This window comes from Stegodyphus dumicola, chromosome 12, assembly GCF_044657685.1.
Source record: "Stegodyphus dumicola isolate Sdum_Otavi_A_Nest chromosome 12, ASM4465768v1".
Lineage (NCBI taxonomy): Eukaryota > Metazoa > Arthropoda > Arachnida > Araneae > Eresidae > Stegodyphus > Stegodyphus dumicola.
The window spans coordinates 38367201-38385392 of NC_140779.1; the positions used below are offsets into that span (position 1 = coordinate 38367201).

Here is an 18192-nt window from a genome sequence, read left to right on the forward strand (position 1 = left end):
GATGATGAAGGAACTAGTTTCACAAAAGTTGGAGTTGTAAGCATTCATTCTGTGATCCGGCATTCATCTATTGGAAATGAATTCCTAATATTCTGCACCACACCTTTGTGATTACCAATTTCAGCTCCATACATTAGATGCATGTGTACCTCCTAGGCATTTGTAAAGTCTCCCAACACAAACAGTAGTATAATCACAAACAGCAAATTTTTGGCATAATGCCACCTTTCTCCTGGCACAAATACAAGCTAATCATTCCATTAACATTAATGAGCACATACTATTACAGTCGACGAGACACAAACAATTTAGGATCCCTTTCATGTGTTTGTGTCTCAACATTTCACTTGCACCCATACATTCCCTATATGAAAGTCTGTTATAATGTTCTTTACACCCCTTTAAGTTTGTCCCAAGACTTCTGAATCACCTTGTATATATAGTTTGACTCCCATCTCCTGGTGTCATATACACTGGCTTAGCACTATATTATGACAGTATCGGCACAGTTTCCTACTGCAAGAAAGTGCAGCCTATGCTGTACCAGATGATAGTGGTTTCAGCCGTGACCTTCGAGAGGGAGAAGGCCATGACACATCATAAACAAGGCGGAGCTTTCCGTCTGATTTTATCGGCGGAAAGTCATCTCGATTTTTAAATTTTCCTCGGAAATATAACTTTGTCATGTTGCTCAGTTAATTAAAATAGGCTTTATATACATTATTTTCCTCTTTTAGGCTTTTTACAGATATTTTTAATTAACTTAGTGCATAAATTTAATTGAAAGAAACGAAGAACAAATGAACATTTTATAAAAATTTAAACGCTGATTGAAAATTGCCACTGTCATGATAAATTGAGAAGTTCTTAAGATAATAATTAATGTTTTACCTAGGCTCAAGTATTAATTTATTCACGTTTCAGAACAAAATATATGACCATCAACTTCTATATCTCTAACATACGTAAATGAAATACTATATAAATTAGCTAATAAATGTGATGTGAAAATGTTGCTAACCATTGGCAATTCAACCTGGATTCAATTCCAAGCAAATAGGCTGGCTGTGTGGACGGTTTTCTCCATACATAATATGAATATGAACCAGTTTCCCTCAGAAAGTAATCTACGAAGGCATACCTTCCCTTACGCCACCGCACGTTTTGCCATCATTATTTAACCAAACCATAAAAATCTAAACTTTAAGATTTAAATGTTATTCTAATTAAAAAGTATGTTAATAGCAAAGATACATTCAAAACATACAGAATAATAAACTTTATTTAAGTTAAAACATATATATTTGTGGTTTCTTATTACAATTTAATGAACCCAAAGCCATATCTTCATTGTGTAGAGCAATGGGGGATTTACAATAGCTTGTCTAAGAATGCTATAGACTCTTTTTTAACTTCAGTAATTCATGATACTCATGCAAAAATTGCCATGCTCAAATGATATTTTTACATTTTCATAAAAATAATAAATTTTAACCAAATTGTAAAGACGAAAAATAATAGAAACTTTTAATGCTTTATTGAATGGTCACAATAACAAGACAGCAGCATAATGCATTTTTTTATGAACACAGTCCTTGGAATGAAATTTATTGGATTGTGATGAACATTCAGTATAAAATTTCTTCCAGCTTCTTATGCTCTTGTATATTTTCCCCATATATGAAGCATAAAAACAGATGCAATGAACAGCAAGCTCATGACCAAAACAGGTACAGGACCACTGAAAATGAAAAAGAAACCTTACTTATCTTCAAAAAAATTAACTACAATATTATATTCAATTGTAATTACAAGCAGTTTTTTAATATAAACACAACGTTTAATTATTGATCAAATAAATGTGATATGTATATTAACTAAGAAATGTAAATACTTTTGTAAATTTTTCTTACCCTTAAGCTTTAAGTAATATATTAGGTTTTAACAAAAGTTTCCCACCCTGCAAATATAGTCTGCACAAACAGTTTGTGTTGCTGTGTTTAATAATATTTTGTTAAACAATTTTTGGCATTTGAAAGAAAGACTGTGTTGTGAAATCTGTAAACAAATATTATCATTATATACAAGGTGTCTGAAATGGAACTTTTCATGCTAGCAGATTAGAACCATCATTTACTTCCAGTTCTGTTCCAAAAAGTCAGCTACAGAATGTCATTAAATCATGTGTACAGCTTTAAATACTAATGTTGTATCATATGACACTGTGAAGGCTTGGTAACGAAAGTTCAAAAACAAGGACTGTGACATTCCAGAAGCAGAGTACTCTGGCTTGCCTACTGATGTTGCCTGTGAGAACTTGTGGAAGAAGATCAGTATGCAATCACTCGAGAGTTTGCTAGCTTAGACATTAGTGCCATGTCCATGAACTGAACCAGTAAGGTGTACTGAGAGAAGGTAGTCCATGTTGACTGTGCTATCAAGGAAAAACATCGGACTGAGTTTCGGCACAAAAAGATAAAGTTCCATAAAGAACATAATGCATCTAATACTTTAGGTTCGAAACAAACTTTTATCTCAGTTTATCAAAAAGATGCAAAGTAAATAAAATAAACCTTTTTTCCTCTTTTTGTTCAAAAACGGTTCTTCAAGGCACATCACATGCAGTTTATCTCCTATTTTCCAAATTATGCTCTGATTTTATACAAATATTAAAAATATGCCAAATTTTACATTAAATAAAAGAAGCAATAAAATATTATCAAAACTAAATAAAAAAATAAAAATTTAACCCCTGCTATTCTCATTAGGATTAATGTCACTTGCTTACTTTAAATGCAAGGCTAGTCAGAACAGCTACATATGTATGATTTTGCATCAAGTGATGACAGGATTATGATACCGTGCCATTAGGAAGTAAAGTCTTCAAACTGACGAACAGTATACAATTAACAATCAGACTCGCTTAGCTATCCCAAACTGTTTCTCATTTCTAATGCTTCCAGTCTTTTTTTATGTTGCTGCATATTAGTGCTACTTCAAATTCTGCCAAGATTTTCCTTTCATGATGCTTCCCCATGGCATGTAGTCACTTCTCCCCCTCCCAATTTTTCTACAGTTGACAGCAACAAATGTTGTATTAAAATCATGTCTCGTCAGTCTCATGACCTCAGAATCATTCTTGGCAATGATTAGTTGCAGCAAATGTTCCTTTTGCATATTCAGCACCATCCTGGCTTATAAGATTGGAAACATGATTATTTGAAAAGGAAAAAGTGTCAAATTTAAAATGCTAGTCATGATTTCTTTAAACAATATTTAGTAATACACTATTTTTATTTAAATCAAGCTACCATACTTCTATATATATATTCTAGAAACCATTAAGTAATTTCCAAAAATATAAATTATAAAAAGCTTTGCAATTAAATGCAATTAAAAACAAAAAGTTCTGCAAATTTTACAAGAATTGTATATTTATTACCAATGTTTATATAAGTCATAGACTTTTAAATACTAAAAGCTTCTAAAAATCAAACCTTAGTAAAATTCCCAAAACTGATATGGCATGCTTCTTTCTGATGACACTACCTTTTTATTTTACATAAATGTTATAATCAATTCATTCACTATGTCAACTGACTTCAAGACTTTAAGATGAGTCAAATGTGCATAAAATATAAATAAAGTCAATATTATCATTTTGCCATTCTTCTCTACTTTTTTATTCTTCCACATATTTCACATTTACATTTCAAGTTATTAATTTGTGAAGTAAATTCAAATTCCACAGTCACAGGACTAAATATCTAAATAAGTAATCTTCTGGCTGAAAAAGTCATCATTCAATATATGGAAAGGCTTAATAAAAGGATTAAAGGGTTTTAAAAATCAAGTATGCTTACACTTTAATTCCTGGTGAATCATCAGTATAAAACCTCCACATTCCACCACTGTTTGCACCAGATGTTCTAGTTCTGCTGCTGGCACTCGCACCACCAGTTTTCCTTTATAAATACATAAAAGTAAAGGTAAACACACCAAAATCATGGTTAACTAGCAAAATATCCAGATATATTCATTAGAAATAAATCGGTACTTAAAGAGGATAGTTTTTCTTATTTTTGGAATATTTTTCAATCTTTTGCCAAAGAATTGTTATAGAATTAAGAGTGGCACAGTTAAAAAATGAAGGCAAATATAAAAAGAAAACAATGCTACAACAACCTGCCAACAACGTTTGAAAAATTGAGGCTCGAGTTCTAGTTTTTGTTCCAAATATCATCACGTTACTGTTTTTTGCCATATTTCACCATTTTCATTAATACGATGGACTACATAATTTGAAAATTACCTAATAACAAAGAGAACAGGATAAAGGAATAATTCACAGCAATTGACTTTGTTCTCAATACCATTTGATGAAGTTAACTTTTGACTCAAACAAAGCTCTTGTATGGCGTTGTTATGCATGTTCGCGTTGTGAAAAAAAAGGGAGTGAGAACCAAAACATGGTTTGAAGTCTCGCATCTTGCTTCAATGACGATTTAATTTTATTCTTTCCTCAATGTTGTTCATTTTATCTATCTGTGGAATCAAGAATTGATGCCGATTGAATTTTTCTAACCTCAATTAGAAATCGGCCATGATACGAAAGCAAAATTAAAATAAGGTAATACTTGAGGGAGGTATGTGCAGTTTGATGTCTTGTAAAAGAAATAAAAAACGGTGGAGCCAATAAAATCTTAGAAAAAAGAAGATTGCATATACTCTTCCAGAGCGATAGTTATTCAGGATTTATCCTGGGAAGGCAAAGAATGTTTTCTGGTTGTTGTTTGCAATTGTTGGGCTATAAATATTGATGACTGCCATTCAGAAAAATATCATGGATGGCAGCACTATATTTTCAGACTGCTGGAAAGGATACAAGAAACAGGAATTAAGGAATGCTGGTTATGAACATTTCACTATGAATCACAGTTATAATTTTATAGACTCCAAACTGTGGGGCAGAGCTAAATGGAGTAATAAAATAAGCAGGGCACTGCTTGTCACCATTTAGAGTCATATTTGATAGCATTTATGTGACATCGGTTATATTCAAAAATCAAAATTTTTTCTGTAATGTTGAATGATATTTGTAATTTTATGCCATCTGTTCAGATTTATTTTTTTTTTTTATTTATGTGTAGAATATTCTAGATTAATAAATTAAAGAAAAATTTACTTTAAGAATTATGAAATTAAAAAAATTACTTTTTACAGAACTAATTTTTTTTAGTCTTTTGAATTATTATTTCATACTTGGCAACAATTGGTGGCAAAAAAAGAAAGTAGTGCATTTTTAACTGATGCCGCTATAACGGAATTCTACCCTAAATATATTTGTTAAAGAGTGTGCCGTTAAAGACAATCTCTGAAATACATTAGTGAAATTCACTGAAAAAGGTAAAAATATATTGTTAAAGAAATAATAAATATTCATATTCAACTATTTTTTCCAAAAAGAAAGGAATCTATGAACCAAATGAACATAATTTCATTTTGAAAAAGTGAATATCTGAAAGGATCTGAAGCATTATCTGAAAAGGAAAAGCTGATTAAATATAATTAAACTAGGAATAATTTATTTACTGGTAAGTTTTACTCATTAAATATGAATGAATTCCTATATACAATTTTTCATCTCCAGTACATTTGACATACAAATATGAAGTAAAGGAAACAAAAGGCAGCATTTTACAGAAATAATCAAGTTTCAAAATTTAACATAAGTCTTCATGTTAGATTACCAGTATAGCAAAAGACCATCCTATAACATGACGCTGAAGTTGAATATAGTTTTTGGATAAGACACACAACGAAATGGAGACAATGCATGAAAAAATCATAACCTGACAGGAAAATTTAAAAACATACCTTTGTTTTACAGTAGACCCAGAGCCAGCTCGGGGTGCCATTGATTTTGGCGATCTACTACCAGCACCAACTGATGTTGCACTTGAAGGGGCAGGCTAAAAAAGCAACCAAAAATTCATGTTGAAAGGAATATTTAGATATGGATTCTGCTGGCCATATTTTAATGAGTAAAAATATGGCAAAAAAGCAATAATACTTGCGTATTAGCACAACCGCCTTAGTAGAAGCGGCCAAATTTTCAGACCATGCCAAACTATGGTAACTATGCAGGTAACAGTTCATCAACGTCAGCATGAAAACAGCTATTTTTTATTCATTCTTTTTACTATATCTGAATGGCTTTTAGAGAAAAACTGATATATTTAAAATTAATTTTAAAATATTCGCTTACAGGATCTGCATTGCATGAAAAGTTTCAGTAATATTTCACAAAATCACTGTGGGTAACAACTGCAAATATTTTAATGGATATTCTCCCCCTCCTTGCATTTTTGAAGCTATTACAAAAACATGATCTACACTGTAATGAGTGAGTAAATATTTCAACCTAACAAAATTAGCCTCGGCAACATGTTAACACCCTTCTATTACACTGTAGGATTCAAAACTTCGCAGAATGAGTGTATAATTTTTTTTTTTTTTTTTTTGCAGTAGTGAGAGTAAAAAATATTTTTTGTTATTACATTCTCCCCCTTCTCTAAAAGTGGTTTGTCCCAAATCACATGGTCTAAAGCTCGCAGCAACTGCATTTTTTGTAGGTAGGTGCATTCAGTAACCGGCGATAGAAAGAAATGGTGTCAGCTGAGCTAAGAATCAATATCAAATTTTGTATTCACTTGAGAAAGAGTGCTACTGAGATTTTTCAAATGTTGAAGCATGTGCATGGAAGTGAAACGTTATCGAGAACGCAAGCTCTTGAGTTGCATCGTCGTTTCAGAGAAAGCAGGGAAAGTGCCGAAGACGACGAATGCTGCAGCTGTCCCATGACTTTGCGCACCAATGAAAACATCAGAAAGGTGTCCGCGGCAGTACGTGCGAACAGGCAGCAAAAAAATTGTCAAATAGCAGAATCAGTTGGGATATCAAAGGCCACAACATCAGCAGATACTGACTAGGGATCTTAACGTACAAAGGGTGTGTCAACACATCGTTCCTCGTATGTTAAACGTAAATCAAAAGGGAGTTCAAATGGAAATAAATGGCAGTAGACTTAATCTTGGCTTTTCACAAAGATCCTTCCCTACTTAGCAGAATTGTTACTGGGAACGAAAAATGGTGTTTTTTGTAAGACCCGTAAACCAAGAGAGCATTTGGCAAAGTGGAAATCATTCCTATTTCGACGGAAGCAAAAATTCCACCAAGATCACTCTAAAGGAAAGGTCATGCTAGAGGTATTCTTCAATAGTCAGGGCATTGTGCATCTGATATTTATCCCTGAAGGACGCATATGTTGAAATTCTGCGTCATTTGCGAGAGTCAATCCGGAAGAAGAGACCAAAAATGTGGGCTGAGCAGTCATGAGCACTGTGGCATGACAACGCTCCTGCTCCAGATTACGTGTCAGACGTACTTTCTATTACACCAAGAAACCGTGCAGAAAGAAAATGCGTTACATATTTCACCTTTTGAAGGGCAACTGTGGATGAGGGATGCCAGTCATAAATACTCATTAATGACTTTCTTGAGAAAATGAAAACTGTTTTGCCTCATCATCCTTATTCACCTGATCTCGTACCCTGCGATTCCTTTCCATTTCCTAAACTAGCAAGATGCTTGCAGGGTCATCAGTTTCAATCTTCAGGTAAAGTTAAATGTGCATGACAGGCAGAATTAAAGGACATGGCCAAAAATGAATTCCAGACATGGTTCGATGAACTTTACAGGCACTGGCAAAAGTGTGTTGTTGCACAAGGATCTTATTTCAAAGGAGGATGCGTTTCTGCAATTTAATTAATAATATTTTTTACGTTATACACTCAGTCTGGGAACTTTTGAATCCTACCTCGTATATCTGCATCTTTTAAAAGTAATTTTTACATACAATTTAAGGGGAAGAATCTCAATCTTGCTAAGCACAATGTCACATGAAATTACAGTGAAACCTCTCAGACTTTACTTTTTTCCACAGAGGTGGTTGCTTTAGAAAGGTGAGGATACGAGACATAGCCAAACTACAGGTGTTTGGCTTCTTAAATGAACTCACTCTGTAACAAACAATCAAATTTTTTAAATAATATTTGGTACAGATACCATGCAAGCACATGCATTTTTAACAGTTAATTCAATTTTCTGAATTGTGTAACGTGCATAATTTTAAATAATTTTAACTTGCATCCCTTCACCTGATCATCAAAGAAAACAATAGGCACACAATTCTGATTTTACGACTTTTTACAGTGATAAAGCTTTTTTCAAGATAATGGTAATCGAGATGGCAGGAAAAACGCATCCAAAACATGTTACATTGATAATATAGCTTGCACTTTACCTAAGGGCATAATGGATTTGACAATTGAGTCTAATGCCAATAGGATGTCTCTTCAGACAAATCCTACTTTCGCTTTCAGCATCACAATAGTTGTATCCATGCATGAAATGTCAAGGGGAATGAACAAAAGAAGCTTACATTCTTTGTCATATCAACCAAAATCTAGATAGATGAGATGCTATCACATACATAGATGCTTACTTTCAGTCTGCATATTCAAAAATTTTTTTAACCATCATTAATTTAATGTTCCATAACTATCATATCTTTGAGGTCTCTTGACACCCAAACATGCAACAGAACAATGAGAGATCATATATTATCCATGCTTTCCTACATTTCTTCTATACACAAAAGGTAATCCAACCCATACTTAGGCTTGCATTTCTGCAAGTCTCTCACCAATTGAAAATGTCCAAACAAGGGTTGTAGAAAGATTCCTAGAATAAACCCAACAGCCACACAGATGAACTTTCACAAAAAACTGAACCAAACAGATGAAAATAATCCAAAATACCATCCAAAGTCTGTCCAACTCCCTACCCAGTTGTGTAACAACTGCTATTGTTCAATAAATTCCATAGTTTCAAATTAGTGCCAGAAAAGAACAACAGCAATAATGCTCAAAGCCCCTCCCCCCCCAGTTCTGTATCACAAAATTAACCAAAATTTTAATCATTTTAGCCTTCAATTACAATGGGTTAATCTTTGGATTATGGTAACTTGGCGATTTTTTGGCGACCAACCCTGCTACAGCAACCTGCTAGTTTTGTTTTCACGAAGTAGAGGCATTTTTTTTTACTCAACATTTTTTTCCAACAATCTGCTAGCCGAATTGCATTTATGCTAGAACTTTTATGGAACAAAAGTGCTTAATCATGACCAATATTAGGTGCGAAATTGGGAGAAAGTGCAGAATCGCCCACTCCTTGCCGCGTTTTTAAGAATTGCACATACACGGTATCATCCATGTACACATCGACCTATTTTCACTTAAAAAAACATCCCAGAATTGCACAAAAATGGCACTGCGCACACTCTTGACTTTATCCATGTACACTGCTAAAGGTCCTAGCTAGTAACCTTTATCGTGTTACCAAAATGTCGCCAAACTACCTGTTACCATATTAAAAAGATTAGCCTTACAATGTATTTATAAAATAAATTTTATTTTAACTGCTTTCCTTTGCAGTGCAGCAATTTTAATGGCTAGCATTTTTATGTAGATATGCACTGCATTTTTGTTAACTATGTGAAACATCCAAATGCAAAACAAAATTATGGAACCCTGTTACAATAAATTTATTACTAGTTACACAGAATATAGCACTATGACAGAATTCTAGTTAACTTGATGCAAATGGAAAGTGCGGCATAAATGAAACCTACTACTCTTCAATTATTATGCCTTAGCCATAAAATGCACTCTTAATAAACAGAATAAAAGTTGCAATCTTGGAAGAAGTAAGGGGAGTATTAAGTTTATGTTATAAAGTTTTCTTTACAGTATATAGTTTTAAAAATAACAAAGCAATAAGAACATGCTTTCAATAAATATTACATAAGAACTGAAAGACTAGTAACCATGAGCAACGTATGGGTACAAGTAAGAATGAATATAATATGCGTTTATATTTGCTCATGGTTATGACTGTCATAAGACAGAAGTGAATATATTTAAGCTGCTATAATTCACGATATTAATATCCATTCTGCTAGCCCATTTTATAAGGCATAACCTTTTAATTTATAATTAATTTTATAAGGCATTACCTTAGTTTTTTTTTAAAGTGGTGACAAAATGCAGGTCACTGAAGCTACAGATGCTAAGACAGCAATGAATTTTTTTAAAAACATTCATAAATTTATATTTGCAAACTTTCAATTTAGAACACTGATCTTTACTGGCCATAACAATTATGGTGTGGTGTGGTGTATTTAATTATGGCAAAGCACACGAGGGCTATCTGCCTAAAGGGAGGGATGCCTTTCGTGGAGGACTTTCTAAGGGAAACTGGCTCGTATACACGTTACACATGGGGAAAACCACGAAAACGCCCATGCAGCCAGCCCGTTCGCGGGATTCGAACCTCAGACCGAACTACCAGTGTTCAGCGTCTTTACCGCTCGGCCGCTGGTGGGCCATAACAATTATGAGAATAGAAGTTTAATTTGATTAGTCACTCCATAAATATTTTCGCAACACAAATTAATTGGACGAAACTGGATTGCAAAAAAAAAAAAAAAAAAAAAAAAAAAAAAAAGGTACATGACTTCATCAGCCAGCTCAGAAGTCAGTAATCAACTGAATTTATTACTTATTGTACTGTTAAATGAAAATACAGATTTGTATTCATATGCATAAAACCTCAGAAAACCAGTGAACAATTTCCTGCTTGGCATTTGAACTTTAATTTAGTACATAACTTAAATGAAAATTAATACTGAATGCCAAGGAAGGAAAAAATTTCCCTGAAGCTGATTTCTGCATATGAATTTTTCTAACACGCTTTATTAATTGTTAAAGAGGTAAGAGTTTCAGATAATGCATATTATGTTCTATTAAAAGTTATATTTCCTACTTCTAAAATTATAGAGACCCTTCACTTCTACAATAAATCTATTTCGAGCAAAATTAGAAAATGAATGAAATTTTTACTAAATGTAACAGTTTTAAACTGCGGAGGCTACATACGACAAATTTAAAACAAGTCTATCGTTAAATTTCTTCAGAAAAAAATACAAAAACGAAGTATGAAATAAAATATATTTTTAGTCCATTTATAAATTGATAAAATCAGAAGCAATTAAAACATAAAGCCAAACATTAAATCATCGAAAAATCCTAAAGCAACTGGTTTTCAAAATATCTGTACACAATATAGGTGATTTTCATGCTAATACTTCCAAACAGATTAATCGAAGCGCTCCGTATAAAATTAATACGTATCTCAGCATACAAAAATATACTGTATTGAATAGCATTTTACAAATTTATATCACTTACAATAAAACAAACAGAAAAAAATCCACAAAACAGAAACTAAATAATTACCATTTCGCAGTCTTATTTTATACTTCCAACTTCTCGAAGAAACACACGAGAAATTAGCAAACGTGGCTACGAAAACAACACACATTTTCGTGACGTCAGTCTGATAACAGTGGGAGTTCTTTTCGTTTTCTTATGTTTAGAAAGAAGTTTCTGCTTCATGATGGATTTTGAAATATTTTTAAATTAATTGGATGCTATTCTACAAATAATTATTCTGAACAGAGCATTGACAGTTTAGTAAACAGAAAAATTTTCTTTCAAAATGTCCATGCAAATTTAGCTCCAGAACTTCGTGACATTTTCAATATTATTTAGTACTCGCTTTACACTTGAAATTTTAATTTCATCTGTGAATTTCATTTAAAAGTTCTGTGACAACAATGTTAGATGTGTTATTATATAGTTTTGTAATAGATGTTATTTTTGCAGCGCCTTTATGTCAAATTGTGAAACAACTCAACTCTCTTAAGGTACCCCTCCCGAATCCCGATTTTCTGTGCAAGTCTTTAAATTTTTTGATGTAAACTTTGCGTTGGTGTGCTATTTTAAATCCTTCCGTACAGCAGGATTCCAGGGCAAGGTATGCGGAACTGACTGCTGGTTGTTTATATCAGTCAATTTTGAATATTTTGTAGGCAAATTGTTGAATTAATATCTCATCTTATTTTGTCTGCTAAGCAATTCGTATGTCGGTCAAATTTAGAATCATGCTTATATATGGACATTCTCTGAATTAGGTTGCGAAATTTGACTTTCTTAAGAAATAAGATTATTGTTTGTTATCTGAGGTAATTATATAATACATTTAGAATTAAAACAGGCTGTGTGTTACAATTTTAGCGGTTCTGCATTCAAATGAAACGATTTGTATAGGAGCATCTTAATACGATATGGTTTAAATTTTTTAGACATTATTTATATTATTGCCCTAGCCATGCAATGTATTAAGGCATGTATTATATTAACAAATTTAAATTGATATTTTTTTTTTTTTTTTTTTTTTTTCCCCCTGAAATGTATCTGTATAAAATTTGTCTTTTCTCAGTACATCTGAATAAGTTTTTGAACGTTTTCATGCCTAACAAGTACTCTTGACAAACAGAAAATAAAAATTTTCTTATTTTTCATGTATCTATTGCAAAAAGGTGTAAAAATTTTCGTAGAATACTAATAATCTTGCTTGTTAGAGAAATTGTTTTAAAGCGAAAGAGATAAAAAATTGCTGTTTAAAAGTATTAAGAAAACTTGAAAGTAGAACTTTATATAAGCCATCTACAAAATGCTGTTTTTCGTAAGTTTTCGTAATCTTTTACTTATTTCCTGCAATTTTTGTAATGCCTTATTATGTGACCCACTATAACAATTTTATGTATTTTTTAACTTTTAATAATTTTATTTGTGATTTTGGAGCGACTTGCTATAACAGTTACCTTTCTGTAAACACCCTTTAAAACTTTATTCTAAAATTTAGAGGAATATAGGAAATGTTCAGTTTGTTCCTTTAAAAATTTACTTTGTTTTGTTTGCATTTTCAATGCATTGTTTAGTATTTTAATTGTATAATGTTAATCATCATTTAAGATATTTCTTGCTCGAAATAAAATTTAATGTGGTTTACTGACTGATGGGTGTGATTAAAGAAACAGTGTAAATCATTTGATGTTTAATGATAGTGTATATTGCATGGTAGTATTAATATTTCTATTTTGCAACATTTACGATAATTAAGCAAATATTTGAAAGAATAACGAAGTTGTACAAAAGCCATTGTAATATCTGGCAATTTCATGCAATATTTTCTTAAAGACAAATTTTTCTAACTTTAGTGAGGACATTTATATAATTTATGAAAATTTTAGTTCAAGGGAACTGTAAATCTGTAACAAAATTTACTACTCATGGTGTGTAATTGGTTGCTGTACATGTGATAAAATTCCACATTTGGCTGTAATTAAAATAATGAATATTTTAATTAATTTTAATTAGCTTTAAATGTAGCCTATATTTTTTGTTATTTAAATAGCTGAATTAAATAATCTATTTAATTAAACTTTATAGACATTAAGGCATAGGAAAATTAACAGTAGGAATAATTTTATATTCTGCTCTAAAGTTATACAAGAAGTAGAATTCCAGTCTTAATTCTCTTGTTAAATTGAATATAGTTTATAATTGAGTACTGATAACTGAAATTTAATACAAAAAGCCATTATTAAAATTCAATGTGAAAGACAATTAGAAAATTTGGGTAAAGTGCAAAATCACCCACTTATATGGCACATATATTAAGTGAAAATAGGTTGATGTGCACATGGATATCGCGTTTGTGCAATTTTTTTATTTGTTTTCAAGTTGATGCAGAAGTGCGCATTTATATGGTGCATATCGATGTGTACATGGACAAAGTCAAGGGAGTGTGCAATGCCAATTGTCTGATGTTTTTCTAAGTGAAAATAGGTCGATGTGTACATGGATACAGAGTTTGTGCAATTCTTTGACTTGTTATTTTGAAGTAAGTGATTTTGAGAAATGCATGAAGCAATGGGCGATTCCCTGAAAATTTATTAAAATTAAAATTCAGTAGAAAGAACCAAATGTCATTTTAATAACAGAATACTTTATTAATATAAAAATGTATGCCTTAGATCTTTTAGATAATTAGAGCCTTTATTCTTTTATGCCAGACAGTGCATAAATATGTACAGTAAATGTCTTAACTGGCAGCAATGGGATTTACTGATTCTGGCTAATTGAATACATATTTTTAGAATTTACCTTTTCATATATGTTGGTCATATTTTGTTATTCATCAGCCACTATTAAATAAATAGCATAGAAAATCATAGAGATTACTTAAAATTAAAACACACATCCATGACTGTCATATTTTAGGAAAACAAAATTAACCATTTTAAAATTAACACATATATCATCACGTGAAAGTTACAAATTTCGGTACTTTTCCGTTTTGTCGGAGCAAACGATAAAGTCTCCAATAATTGTACAACTGATGCCAAACGGAATATCTTTGCTGGTAACCTTTTATGCCTCAGTTTCAAAACAAGTCATAGCCATTTCTTATCAGATTGTTTCTTTCAATACTGGCATGCAATTACATATAATTTTTACAAGATAGTTAAATTTTATCGCCTAAGACAATTCACGGTAATTAAGTCAATTAAATGCAATCGCACAGCTCACCCGAAGGCGAAATCAAGTGTTAAATTCATCAGTTCTAATGAGAATGCACTAGCAAAGTAAAGCACTGCGGGGTAAAAGTATATTTTAGAGTAACCCTTGGCTATTTTTGGCGGTACATGGATACCGAGGTTGTGCAATTCTTTGACTTGTTATTTTGGTTTGCATAGCTACACAAAGCCAAAATAACAAGACAAAGAATTTTACAAACTCAGTCTGTATCCATGTACACATTGACGTATTTTCACGTAAAAAATAAACCCAGAATTGCACAAAATTGGCATTGTGCACTCCTGTGACTTTATCCATGTACACATCGACCTATTTTCACTTAAAAAAATATCAGAGAATTGCACAGTCCCTTGAATTTTTCCATGTACTTCTTGATCTATTTTCACTTAAAAAGTCAAAGGAGCACCCAATTCTACAGTAGAGGCTAACAAAAAATGCATAATCTCAATAAATTACATTTTAAACCAAACAATAAAATAACATAAAAAAGGAAAAACCTTTTATGTATTTGAGCACTATGCAAATCAAATATCCACTTACCTTATTTAGAAATTCGTTCTTCGTTCTTCCACTTACCTTATTTAGGAACTCGTTCTTCTAGTCTGTGGCATGCAAAATTCCTTAACAGCGTCCAAAAACTTCCTTAAATTATCTGAACTAGATTCCATATATCAGCGTTGCCACATAAATCCGGACGTAGTTCCGGACTGTCTGGAAAATAGCTGCTAAATAAACTTTACACACCAGTCAGTAAAGGCACTTTTCCCCATTCGTTCCAAATTGCACAGAAACTTGAAATTAATCTTACTACATTCTGCCATTGTGCCGTCTAAACAATGAAATAAGCAATGTACTTCCTAAGTAACACAAACCACAATAGCCCTTGCAAAACATCTCATGATTAAAAATTTTTTGGAATAATGCAAACGATTATGTCATAACATTCCATAAACGATTGTCATAATAGGTTGCCATAAATGATACAACAACTTGACGATAAATGAAACAACAGCATCGCAATAATGCAAGGGGTACCCTAAATTCAAATCTAACCTATTGCGGTTTTACATAATTTCTGAGTAAGCTATTCGTGCGAATTGAAATAATTCTTGCATTTAAACTTGTATTCCAAATTAAGATTTAACTTGAAATTAATGTAGATAATTACTGAGAGAATTAGATTTTTGTCTCATAGTTTACGTGAGATGAGATCACTTGGGGTCATGTGATACAAACCGGCAAATCTGAATTTTGAACCATGAAAGCATAGTAAATTCTTAAATTAATGTCTTTTTACAAGTTTATTGTCTTTATTGGCTTTTTACAATATTTTAAATGGTTGATCTTTGGATTATGGTAACTTGGCGATTTTTTGGCGAAAATTTGGCGACCAACTCTGCTACAGCAACCCTCTATTTTTTTTTCGCCGCCATTTTGTCTCCACGAAGTAAAGACATGTTTCTTTTCTTTTTATTTACTCAACACTTTTTCCAACAATCTGCTAGCCGAATTACACTTATGCTAGAAATTTTATGGAACAAAACTGCTTAATCATGACAAATATTAACTGCAAAATTGGGAAGAAGTGCAGAATCGCAAACTCCTTGCCGCATTTTTCAAAATCGCACATACACAGTAACCATGTACACGTCGACTTATTTTTACTTAAAAAAACATCCCAGAATTGCACAAAAATGGCATTGCGCACACTCTTGACTTTATCCATCTACATGCTATTTTCTCATAAATTACAAAAATTTGCAGGAAAATTTTGTGAATCTTTAATCTCTGTAAAAAGCACATATATGAAATTACCTGATCGCGAAAAAGTATATACCCTATCCAAGGACGAACATTTCCACGTATAATATAAATAAAATATCCAAAAACTTTTACCTCTAAATTATCTATTATAAACGTCACCAACGAATTCATAACAAAACATAAAAAATGGTTACAAATACTTAGTGTCAAATATTTAAATTATTTCCATGCACGTTTACTTCCACTCAAATGTATACCAAATTGCTACAAACATATAATTCACATAATAACTATCATTTAATTAAAATATAATTAAACCATGTACACGTCGACTTATTTTTACTTAAAAAAACATCCCAGAATTGCACAAAAATGGCATTGCGCACACTCTTCACTATATCCATGTACACTGCTTTTTTCTCATAAATTAGAAAAATTTCACGAAAATGCATGAAAATTCTGTGAATCTTTAAATTTGGTAAAAAGGATATATATGAAATTACCTGATCGCGAAAAAGTATATATCCTTTCCAAGGATGGACATTTGCACGTATAAAATATCCAAAAACTTTTCCCTCTAAATTATCTATAATAATAAAAGCAAGTGTAATGTGTCTGTCTGTCTGTCTGACCGAGCTCTCCAGCCAAATCTATCGCACGCAGGGACCTGGAATTTTTTATACGGAAGCACAAAGGGGCTGGCCACCAGACCTCGAAGCCCGATTTTCGATTTTTGAATTAGAAAAATTTTTAAAAAATTATTTATAATTAATTAATCACGGTTTTTTTGACTCACTGATATTATTATTTGTTTTCAAATAACGTTCGATTGTAACAATTGATTTCTTTATTCTAGCGTTAGTTTGCTGTTTTGACGATACATTAAATCGATTAATTACAATTCATTTCTTTTTTGTAGCTTTAGTTTGCTGTTTTCATGACACATTAATTTCTTTTTTTTTTTTTCAGAATTGCACTTTATAAACTTTTTGTTTCTTAATTAATATTATCATGGTTTTTTGACTCACTGATCGTGTTGCTATTATTTATTTTCAAATAACGTTCGATTATAACAATTGATTTCTTTATTGTAGCGTTTTCTTCAGTTTTTGTAATCATTCTTCTGTTGGTTGCTTAACTTTTGCTTTTCAGATTTTAGAAGAAATATGCCGCAGCCACCTCGAAAAAAGAAATGTTTGGAAAATAAAAATCGACAAGAGAGAGAAAGAAGTCGAAGAAGGAGACAAGAAGAAACCACTCCAGAAAGAGAAGCAAGGCAGCGACATGACACAGAAAGAAGTCGAAGAAGGAGAGAAGAAGAAACCACCCCAGAAAGAGAATCAAGACAACAACAGGATGCAGAAAGAAGTCGAAGAAGGAGAGAAGAAGAAACCACCCCAGAAAGAAACTCAAGACAACGACAGGATGCAGAAATTATCTATTATAAATATCAGAGAATTGCACAGTCCCTTGAATTTTTCCATGTACTCCTTGATCTATTTTCACTTAAAAAGTCAAAGGAGCACCCAATTCTACAGTAGAGGCTAACAAAAAATGTCGAAGAAGGAGAGAAGAAGAAACCACCCCAGAAAGAAACTCAAGACAATGACAGGACGCAGAAAGAAGTCGAAGAAGGAGAGAAGAAGAAACCACCCCAGAAAGAAACTCAAGACAACGACAGGACGCAGAAAGAAGTCGAAGAAGGAGAGAAGAAGAAACCACCCCAGAAAGAAACTCAAGACAACGACAGGACGCAGAAAGAAGTCGAAGAAGGAGAGAAAAAGAAACCACCCCAGAA

At 32.2% G+C, this 18192-nt stretch overlaps 2 protein-coding genes across 4 annotated transcripts in view; one reads left to right on the top strand and one right to left on the bottom strand.

Moving 5' to 3' along the window:
* tmod (tropomodulin) overlaps nt 1-18192 on the top strand; it is a 123476-nt gene that overhangs the window by 73372 nt on the left and 31912 nt on the right. Inside the window, exon 1 of one of the 3 annotated variants that reach the window (XM_035352267.2) lies at nt 11847-12000. The exons of 1 other annotated variant lie outside the window; for it this stretch is intronic. The gene's annotated coding sequence lies outside the window, so the exon portion shown is untranslated. Of the gene's footprint in view, nt 1-11846; nt 12001-12057; nt 12209-18192 lie in introns of those variants that run through there. One more of the 3 variants, XM_035352269.2, reaches the window with a different exon arrangement.
* On the bottom strand, nt 1265-11559 carry Sec61beta (Sec61 translocon subunit beta). The gene is made up of 4 exons (XM_035352270.2): nt 11421-11559; nt 5878-5972; nt 3864-3965; nt 1265-1741 (listed from the first exon to the last, which is right to left on the bottom strand). Exons 1-4 carry the CDS (start codon nt 11421-11423, stop codon nt 1654-1656), a joined length of 288 nt encoding a protein of 95 aa, XP_035208161.1. The 5' UTR covers nt 11424-11559; the 3' UTR covers nt 1265-1653.

Coding starts and splice junctions, on each gene's coding strand:
- Sec61beta (XM_035352270.2), bottom strand. Junction 3,966..5,877: donor GGGTCTACTGTAAAACAAAG/GTATGTTTTTAA, acceptor GTATTTATAAAG/GAAAACTGGTGGTGCGAGTG. Junction 1,742..3,863: donor GATTCACCAGGAATTAAAGT/GTAAGCATACTT, acceptor TTTCATTTTCAG/TGGTCCTGTACCTGTTTTGG.